The 10,413-nt window shown below is 40.7% G+C and overlaps 1 protein-coding gene across 1 annotated transcript in view; it reads left to right on the top strand.

Annotated features, from left to right (window-relative positions):
• The first annotated feature begins 612 nt into the window (after window positions 1–612).
• PKD2 (polycystin 2, transient receptor potential cation channel) overlaps window positions 613–10,413 on the top strand; it is a 62,489-nt gene continuing 52,688 nt past the window's right edge. Inside the window, exon 1 of the mRNA XM_077142889.1 lies at window positions 613–1,328. Coding sequence (XP_076999004.1) covers window positions 719–1,328 — 610 coding nt within the window. The 5' untranslated portion in view covers window positions 613–718. The remainder of the gene's footprint in view (window positions 1,329–10,413) is intronic.

Raw genomic sequence — 10,413 nt, 5'->3', positions numbered from 1 at the left:
CAAGCAGTGTGAGAGGCCCGAGGCAGGATCTTAGGGATGTCCCATATGTATCTACGGAGGAGCCAACGAAAGACTGAAGAAACCACCCAAAAAGCATCAGACTCAAAGAGAGGAGGGCTGCTGAAAGCAAAGGAAGTCAGAGTTAGTCGTTTCCAAAGGAGGAAAGATTCCTTTGCCTCCGCTGGGAACTTGAGCACAATCTGGATTTCGCTAATTCACACCATCCCACAAAAGGTTTTTTCTTTCTCTCCATAAATCGAACCAGAAGTGGTTTGCGGTTAGCGGGCACCTAACCATTATCTCAGGGTCGGGGAGGCAGCGACAGCTGCAGGAGCCTTTTCCCCGCAAGCGGGCAGGCGGGTCAGCGACTCTCGTCCTCTCCGGGCCCCTCCACCGAATGGAATGTGGGCGTCCGCGCCGGGGCTCAGACTCCACTTGGAACTCGGTCCAGGACGCGCTAGCTGAGCGCGCCGGCCGCGGGGGCGGCTTCCTCGCACCTCCCCCCTCAGCGCGCCGCGGCCGCTGGACTAGGCGAGGCGGGGCGAGGCGAGGGGTGGGGAGGCGGGCCGAGGAGGCGGGCGAGGGACGCGGGAATGCGGGGAGGTCGGGGGCGGGGAGCAGGAGGCGGCGGGCCCCGGGAAGAAAAGAATATGGCTCCTGCTGTGGGCAGCACCGAGTGTAACACGGCGCAAAGGGGCGCCGGGCGCCAGTGACCGCGATGGTGAACTCCAGCCGCGTGCAGCCGCAGCCGCCCGGGGACGCGAAGCGGCCATCGGCGTCCCGAGCGGCGGGCCCCGGCCGGCTGATGGCGGGCAGCGCGGCGGTGGGCGCCGGCCTTGCCTCTCCGGGCGGCCTCCGCGAGCAGAGGGGCCTGGAGATCGAGATGGAGCGCATCCGGCAGGCGGCCGCGCGGGATCCCCCGGCTGGAGCCTCGGCCTCTCCTTCTCCGCCTCTCTCGTCCTGTTCGAGGCAGGCATGGAGCCGGGATAACCCAGGCTTCGAGGCCGAGGAGGAGGAAGAGGAAGAGGAGGAAGAGGAGGTGGAAGGGGAAGAAGGGGGAATGGTGGTGGAGATGGACGTGGAGTGGCGTCCGGGCAGCCGGAGGTCGGTCGCCTCCTCAGCCGTGAGCTCCGCGGGCGCCGGCGGCCGGGGACTGGGGGGCTACCCTGGCGCCGGGCACCCGAGTGGGAGGCGGCGCCGGCTGGAGGATCAGGGCCCGACGTGCCCCAGCCCGGCCGGCGGCGGGGACCCGCTGCATCGCCGTCACCCCCTGGACGGGCAGCCGCCCCGAGTGGCGTGGGCCAAGAGGCTGGTACGCGGGCTGCGAGGTAAGGGCCCTCAGCGGCTGATGCGCAAACCAGAACTGCCTGCGCTCTCCCGGGCTCCACTTTGCATTCCGGTTTGCGTCCCGGCCTTGGAAGCTCCTTCCCCACCTCTGCTAATTCTGCTCATTTCCGGTACCCAGCGCGAAATTGCACTGCGCCCAAGTTTGTGCGAATTTTTTGGATACCTCCCTCCTTTAGAATGTCAGCATATTCCTGAATATTTTACTTTTGCTTCTGAAAATAAATGAAAGCCGTATTCGAGTGAAAGGGTACATCTGGGAGTTTTTTCTTCTAGTAGAGGGAAAATTGATTCTTTTTAGTGTAACAAGTGGTGGTTGCAAGTGCATATTTGCTAATGTCAGGAAATCAAAACGAAATTCTATATACGGACTTCCAGTGGTCTTGCTACTCAGTTGCCTCCCCCCATCCTTTTCTGGAAAGGGTAACAGTACGTTATCCAATCTGTGGGGGTGTTGTGGGGTCATAATTGATGGTGTTTTGGGATGTGTTGTAGTTTATTTGAGGAGGAGGAGCTGTTGAAATCATCACGATTAAAATAAAATGTCTATGAAAACAGCTATTTGGCCATGACTAATTCTAGGCATCTTCCTAAAAGAGTTGCGAACAAAGGGTTACATTGTTAAGGAAAAAAACTTGAAAGTGTGTTTTTAAATAACTAAGTTGATGTACTTTGAAATTCTACCAAAATGGTGAAGTCACCAGATACCAGCTGATAAATGTGTCAGAATTCAAAGCGTCCTACTCTCCAAAAGGCAGGAGAGGAATTTTTGGATTTGCCAGTGCCTCTCAAGAGGACACAAATTTTCCAATAGCAAATGAGATCCTATTTTTGCAGGATTTTGCCAGAGGCATCCTTGGAAAAGTATTGTATTGCTGTCACTATCCAAATTATTTTAATCTACACTCAGGAGTTTCCAGTTCTCATTTCTTTTGAAATTTTACCTTTCTTTTCCTTCGCATCCTCTCTCTTCTCCTCCCTTCCCTCCCTTTCCATTCCTGTCGGTTTTGAAAATCTGCCACATGAAAATATCCAGGTGTTACAGCCATGTGATTAAAATCAAGTTAGGCCTAGTCTAAAATCCAAATTTACCACTTACTGGCAGTGTGATCTTGAACAAGTTGCTTAACCTTTCTGAGCCCCAATTTCTGCATCTATAAAAAAAGAGATAATCGTCATACTTAACTCCTGACTTGTGGGAAAATTTAAAATGAGATAAGGCATGTACAAAACTAGCAAGTGTATAATGTATTGTGAAAGCTTCAAAGATATTATAAATTAAATCATAAATTTTAAAGTATACATTTTGGTACCTCTTTACATATAAATAGTTATACTAATTAATTTAATTCAGGGTGTGGTGGGGATAAAATATCTTTTGGGTTAGTCTGTGCGCATGCATTAATAAAATTCTCTAATACTTTTTAAGATTAAAAGCTATTAAAACAAATTAAATGTTATTTTACAATATTTAAAGCAGGCACTTTGAAATATTCACTGAAGTGAGAGATGTTTCTTATAAAGTTAATAAATAATGATGTCACATGATCCTTCTAACTTGGTTTAAGCATTTGATAACCCTTAACCTTTGAATAAACTCAATAGTGGAATTTAATGAAATGAAATGCATATTTTATATGAGTTGCAAGTTTATTTCTTTTAAAGAAAAATTGCAGGAAATAGTGAATAGACTCATAGTCTCAAGCCATAAAATCATGTTTTTGGTCTGATTAGTAGGAGAGCAGTCTTAATTAGGGAAAAGTCTTAATTATAGAAAATTTTTAAATAAATTCAATTTTATTACTTTCTTTTATGAATAAATACAATTGTGGCATTTAATTCAATATTTAACACCTTTTGGGAAGGTAGCACTATGCTAGGTGCTATAAGAAGAAATAAACTAGAATAGCACATTACTATTATCCCATGGTAGAAACTCAGAAAACTGAAAGAAATAACCATGGATGAATTTTTTTTCCCTCTTGGGATACCAATGACAAAAATCTTATGTACACTTTAAGCAGGACCTAGGATCAGAATAGAACATTACGTTTTTGCAGTTTCTAAAGATAAGAGAGATTACTACGGTTTGGAGTGATCAAGAAAAGCTTCCTTTGGGGAGGTTTCTCACCTTTGTGACTATATACACCTCATACAAACTTCCTAGATTGATTTCCTGTTTATTAAAATGGAGGCATTAAACCTAATCTCCAAGGTTCCTTCTAGCTTCAACATTCTCTTGGGTTGGTTGGCTAATGACATGAACCTAAGATGGACAGTAAACAGTCATTTTTCAACCTTGGGCAGTAGATTGATTGATATTTGTAGCCAAAGGAAACAAATAAAGAGGAAATAGTTGAGGCCTGATTGTGGGAAGCACTTTCTTACCAAAACATTCAGAATTTATCCCTAAATATTAGGATGCTCTTGGAGTATTTTAGCAACAACAGAGCATGGCAAAAGGTTTATGGATCTGGTAATGTAATGTGCAGAGAGCTTCCAGCTGGAAACGTGGGAGGCGAGATGATGTGGGAGGCAACCAGTGATGAGGTGATTAAGGTCCAGACCAAAGGAAGAGAAGGGTGGCCAGAAGATTTAAAGACACTATCCCAAACCTAAAGGAATCCCCTACAGTTTTGTTTATTCTTTTTGAAGCAGGCTCTTTTTAGTGCAAATATCAGATTTGGTACTCTTCTTGAGTTATCAAAATTTCTGAATTTTTAAAGTTGACTGTTGAGTATATATGTGTTTTTTGCATGGGCAGGCGCCAGGAATCAAACCTGGGTCTCTGGCATAGCAGGCAAGAACTCTGCCACTGAGCCACCATGGCCCACTGAAGTTGAATGTATTTTATAATTTTATCAACTTGTTAAAATCAGTTCCAGGTTGCTCTTTTTAATGCTTGGGCTTTCCCTGCCCCCTACCACCCCACCCCCGGATAAATCACAAAGTTCTAGCTTTGTAGGTTAGTGTAAGCTAAGCTGCTCTAACAAATAAACTCCCTGTTCCCAACCCCTAGTGAGTGACCTAAAGAACAGGAAGTTGATTTCTTGATTTCAACAGTTTAAGGGAGAGCATTTCCAGGTTAATAGTAGTTCTCCATATGGTTATTTGGGGACACAGATCCTTCTCTTGTGTGGCTCTCCCAGGGCCCAGTTATCAGCATGTTTGAGGCTGAACTGCCATATCCAGGTTTCCATGGAAAGAGAGTGTGAAGGAGGCTCTCCACTGCTGTTGCCTTCAAAGCTTCATCCTACAAACGGCCCACTCCCCATACATTCCACTGACAAAAATCCTACTCACATAGCCACAAGTAACTTCAAGAGACGCTGGAAAATGCAGCCATTTGTCCAGGAGGAGAGAAGCTGGTTTTGATAGACAGCTAGCAATCTCTGCCACATTAGTAATAGGGTGCAAATGACATAAATAAGCCCTTATTTTTCCTAACTTGACACTGAGATTGGTGTGCTATTTGTATTTGATAAATGGCCTCCAACACAAACTTATTCCCGTATTATTTTGCCGTAGTCTCTTTAACCTGTATTTTTCCTGCCTTCCCTTTTGGGATCTAAAGAAGAGCATATCCCATTATTCAATAGAGCATATTTGTTATCTAAAGGAGAGCATATTCATGTTATTGAGATGTGAAAAAAAGAGCCGTGCTTTCAAAAAAACTTTGAAAAAGTGCAGATGGTGCCACAAAGAGACTGGAACATCCAACCCACCACTCTTAATTGTAGCTCAGGAGAGTAAATGTCTTGAAGCTACAGAATTCAGTGTCATTACCAGTAGAGCAATATCTTTGATTAGAAGTTTTCAGTTGAGGGCAATTTTGTCCCTTCCCCAACAAAATTTGACAATGTCTAGAGAGATATTTTTTGGTTGTGAAAAGGTGAGGGCATTGGGGCACAGACTGTGTGCCTGATATGTACTATGTAGAGGTCAGGGATACTACTAAGCATCCCACAGTGAAAGGACAGCCCTCCAGGACCAGAAATTATCCAATTTCAAATAGTAGTGTGGAGGTTGAGAAACTCTACTCTACGTTATTAAATTGAATAGGAAATAATAAATTATAGCCCACTGGGTGCCAGGTATTCTATTAAACCCCTTATGTATATAATTTCATTTAATCCTTACAACAACCCTATGAAGTAAGAACTATTGTCATCACCATTTAAATGAAGAGGAAACTTAAGCAACTAGAGAGCATGTGACTTGCCCAAGGTCATACCTATTAAGTGTTGGAATTGGAGTTTAAATCTAGGCACACTGAACCCAAATAGGTGTTTTTACCCACTATACTATATACCTATAGTGCTCAAGCCTAACTTTAGCCAGTACTTTTTCTTAGTTTATAAACATTGATACGTTAGGACATCCAGGACAAATTATACCAACCTAGTCCATGTATACAAAGTTATAATTGGCCTAGAGAGGAGGAAAGCTTTCCCTTTGTTTTTTTTTTTTAATCATACTTTTATGTACTTGCATTTTGGCATCTCTGTGAAGCAAGAAGTAGAGTTACATAACAAACAATACAGTGCAATAATACTGGCATTTATAATTACACATATACCTTTACCTGAGATCCTTATTGCTTTATGCACTTCAATCTAGCCAGAGTTCCCACATATCACCCTATTTTTATACCTTGCATTAGTGTGGTACATTTGTTACAATTCATGAAAGAATACTTTTATAATTGTACTATTAAGTATTGTTCATAGTTTACAATATGTTCACAGTCTGTGTTGTACAGTCTTATATTTTGTTAATTTTTATTCTAGTAATGTATACACAACCTAATATTTGACCTTTTAACCACATTGAAATAAAAGTCAGTGCTGTTAATTACATTCACATTGTTGTGCTACCATCACTATTACCAAAATTATACAGTCAACCCAAATAGAAACTCTGCACAATTTAAGTATTAACTTCCCATTCCCTGCCCCCACCCTGTCCCCTGGTAAACTATATTCTATATAGTCAGATTCTGAGTTTGCTTAATTCTAATTATTTCATATCAGTGAGGCCATACTTTTGTGTTTATATATGAGTGTCTGGCTCATTTCACTCAACATTTCGTGTTGTCACATGTCAAAACTTCATTATTTTTACAGCTAAATATAATCCATTGTATGATGTATGCTGCTATGAACATAAATGTGCAAAAGCTTTTGAGTATTTACCTAGAAATTGGATTGCCAGGTTGTGTGGTATTTATATATATACCTTTCTGAGGCACTGCCAGACTGTCTTCCAAACAGCGCTGCCAAACAGCGGTTGGACTATTTTTCCATGCCCACCAACAGGAATGAGTGTTCCTAGTCCTCTGCACCCGCTCCAACACTTGCAATTGGCCCTATTTTACTAGTAGCCATTCTAGTGTATATGGAAAGTATCTCATTGTGGATTTCACTTGCACTGCCCAAATGGCTAATGATGTTGAGCATCTTTTCATGTGCGTTTTGTTCACTTGTGTATCATCTTTGGAGAAATGTCTATTCAAGTTTTTTGCCCATTTTTTAAACAGGTTGTTTGTCCTTTTATTGTTGGGTTGTAGGGTATCTTTATATATTCTGGATGTTAAACCCTCACTGGAGACGTGGTTTCCATATATTTGAGTAGGCTGTCTTTTTACTTTGATGATAAAGTCCTTTGAGATTCAAACATTTGTCTGTTTGTGATCCCTTTTATGTTTTTCATTGTTTGTCCTTCATGTGTAAAATTTAAGAAATACAAGGTCCTGAAGATGTTTTCCTATGTTTTTTTTCTAAGAGTTTTATAGTACTCGTTCATATATTTAGGTTTGTGATCCATTTTGAGTTGATTTTTGTATATGGTGTGTGTTAGGGGTCCTCTTAATTTCTTTTGCACATAGAGATGCTGTTTTCACAGCACCATTTGTTGACGAGACTATTCATTCCCCATTGGGTAGACTTTGCATCCTTGACAAAAATCAGTTGGCCATAAATATGAGGGTTTATTTCTGAACTTACAATTCAGTTACATTAGTCTATATATATCATTGTGCCTTTACCATGCTGTTTTGATTATGATGGCTTTGTAATAAACTTTAAGATCAGGAAATATGAGTCCTCCAACCTTGTTCTTCTTTTCAAGATGGTTTTGGCTATTCAGGGCCCCTTACCCTATCATGTAAATTTGATGATTGGCTTTTCCATTTTTGCAAAGAAGGCTGTTGTGAATTTTGATTGGGATTGAATCTATAAATCACTTTGGAAAGAATTTACATTTTCATTCTATTTAGTCTTCCAATCCATGAACATATAATGCCTTTCCATTTATTTAGGTCTTCTTTGATTTCTTTTAGCAATGTCTTGTAGTTTTCTGTGTATAAATCCTTACATTCTTGGTTAGATTTATTCCTAGATATTTTATTCTTTGGGTTGCTATTGTAAGTGGAATTTTTCTCTTGATTTCTTCTTCAGGTTGTTCATTACTGGTATATGGAAACACTACTGAATTTTGAGTATTGATCATGTACTCTACCACTTTATCAAATTCATTTATTAGTTCCAATTGCTTTATTTGGGCTTTTTCAGGATTTTCTTATTTAGGATCATGTAATCTACAAATAGGGAATATTTGACTTCTTCCTTTTCAATTTGGATGACTTTTATTTCTTTTTCTTATCTAATTGCTCTAGCTAGAATTTCCAGCATAGTGTTGAATATCAATGATGACACTAGGCATCTTTATCTTGTTCTTCATCTTGGAGGGGAAGTGTTAACTGCTGGCTTTTCACAGATGCCCTTTATCATGTTTAGGATATTTCCTTCTTATTCTAGTTTGCTAGCTGCCGGAATGCAACACACCAGAGATGGATTGGCTTTTAATAAAAGGGGATTTATTTCATTGGTTCTTCAGAGGAAAGGCAGCTAACTTTCAACTGAGGTTCTTTCTTATGCGGGAAGGCACAGGGTGATCTCTGCTGGCCTTCTCTCCAGGCCTCTGGGTTCCAACAGCTTTCCCTGGGGTGATTCATTTCTGCATCTCCAAAGGCCTGGACTGAGCTGGGATGAGGTATGCCTAGCTACTTGGGCTGTGCTACGTTGAGCTCTCTCATTTAAGCACCAGCCAATTAAATCAAACATCATTCATTACATCAGGCATGCCTCCTAGCCGACTGCAGATGTAATGAGCAACAGATGAGGTTCACGTACTATTGGCTCATGCCCACAGCAACAGAACTAGGTGCCTCCACCTGGCCAAGTTGACAACTGAATCTAACTACCACACTTCTATTCCTAGTTTTCTAAGTATTTTTATCAGGAAGGGGTACAGGATTTTGTCAGATGCCATTTCTGTATCAATTGGGATGATCAGTCTTTTTTCCCTGTGTTCTATTAGCATGTTATATTACATATATTGATTTTCTTATGTTGAACCACTCTTGCATACCTAGAATGAATCCTATTTGGTCATGATGTATAATACTTTTGCTGTGCTACTGAATTTGGTTTGCTAGTATTTTATTGATGATTTTGCATCTAAATTCATAAAGGATATTGCCTGTAGTTTTCTTTTCTTGTGGTATCTATTTCTGGCTTTGGTATGAGGATGACATTGGTTCCATAGAATTGTTTAGGGATGTTCAATTTTTTAGAAAACTCCCTGTATTTTTTAATCTAAAACTCACTCCATAACTTCCTCCTTTATTTTTTATTTGCACTATAATTTTAAACAAATTAGATATTGTATTTTTATTATTGTGGTGAAGCTGTTAGTAACAGAATGTATTGAGAGTCTCCTTTATTCATTTTCTTTTTTCAATGATGAATAATACAAGGTCCCAACTCTCAAGGAGCTGAGGTGTAGTAGAGGGAATGTGTCTAAGCAAATAGCTGATTGCAGCTTCAGGCTCCGAGTACAGGAGGGACCTAAATAAGGGAACACCCACTCCACCTGGAAGAGTCAGAGAAAGCTTCACAGAGGAAGTTAAACTTGAATTAAGTTTTGAAGAATGAAGAGGCAATTCAAGGAGGGAAAAAAATAGAAGCAAGACCGTCCATACTAGGCTGTAGCCCCCTTTATAGAATTGCTACTTTTTCCTTTAGACATTTGGAGTCAGTGCGGCTTTAAGCAGAGGACTCATCTGATCATATGTCTTATGTCAATCTGAAGATTACTTTAGCAGGAATCTACAAGTTGTAGTGAAGTAGACAGTGATGGTTGCTGAGAATAAGTCATCCAGGACAGGGTTAATGAGGGCTTCAGCCAAGGCAGTGTGAGCTGTCATAGAAGGAAGCTGGATTAAAGGGAGACAGAAACCATCAGAATTGTGGAACCAACCCAGTGTGAGGGATAAGAGGGGTATGGTATATATAATCTTTTTTTTTTCTGTTATCGTTTTATTTCTTTCTCTGTTGTCTTTTTATTTCTTTTTCTAAATCGATGCAAATGTTCTAAGAAATGATGAATATGCAACTATGTGATGATATTGAGAATTGCTGATTGTATATGTAGAATGGAATGATATGTTAATATTTTTGTTTGTTGTTAATTTTTTTTAATTAATTAAAAAAAAAAGAGGAGGGCCTATTCCAGGTTGAAACCCAAATTTCTGACATACCATGAAGTCAAGCAGGATACGTTTCTAGGGAAAGAAAAAAAAAAACCTTCAGTTTTGGACATCTAAGTGTGAGCTGTCTGTAGAATATGCAGGTGGAAATAGCTATTAGCTGTGACATATACTTGTCCGCACCTTAAGAAAGGGCTTGCTGAGAATTCAAGATAGGGAAGTGCATATTGTATAATGTAGCAGTTGACTATTCTATAGTAATAAAAGTCACTTCTTCCACACTTCTAAAGATGTACCTGCAATTCAGTGAATATTGGTAAGATTTGTATTCATCTTCCTAAACAATGCCCCTATGTCTCAGCACACCAAAAAGTTGCCTTTTGTAATGTAAATAAACTGAGTATCTGTTGAGGCTATTCAGGACCTATTGAAAGTCTGTATGGATTTGGATCTGTATGCCATTCCAAGGTCTTGTCAACTGGGTGTTTGAAGTAGGACATTTTACAGATTTAGTCTTT

This window comes from Tamandua tetradactyla, chromosome 24 (assembly GCF_023851605.1).
Source record: "Tamandua tetradactyla isolate mTamTet1 chromosome 24, mTamTet1.pri, whole genome shotgun sequence".
Classification (NCBI taxonomy): Eukaryota; Metazoa; Chordata; class Mammalia; order Pilosa; family Myrmecophagidae; genus Tamandua; species Tamandua tetradactyla.
The sequence above is the reverse complement of the archived record's forward strand: the minus strand, read 5'-3'. Positions and strand labels throughout refer to the sequence as shown.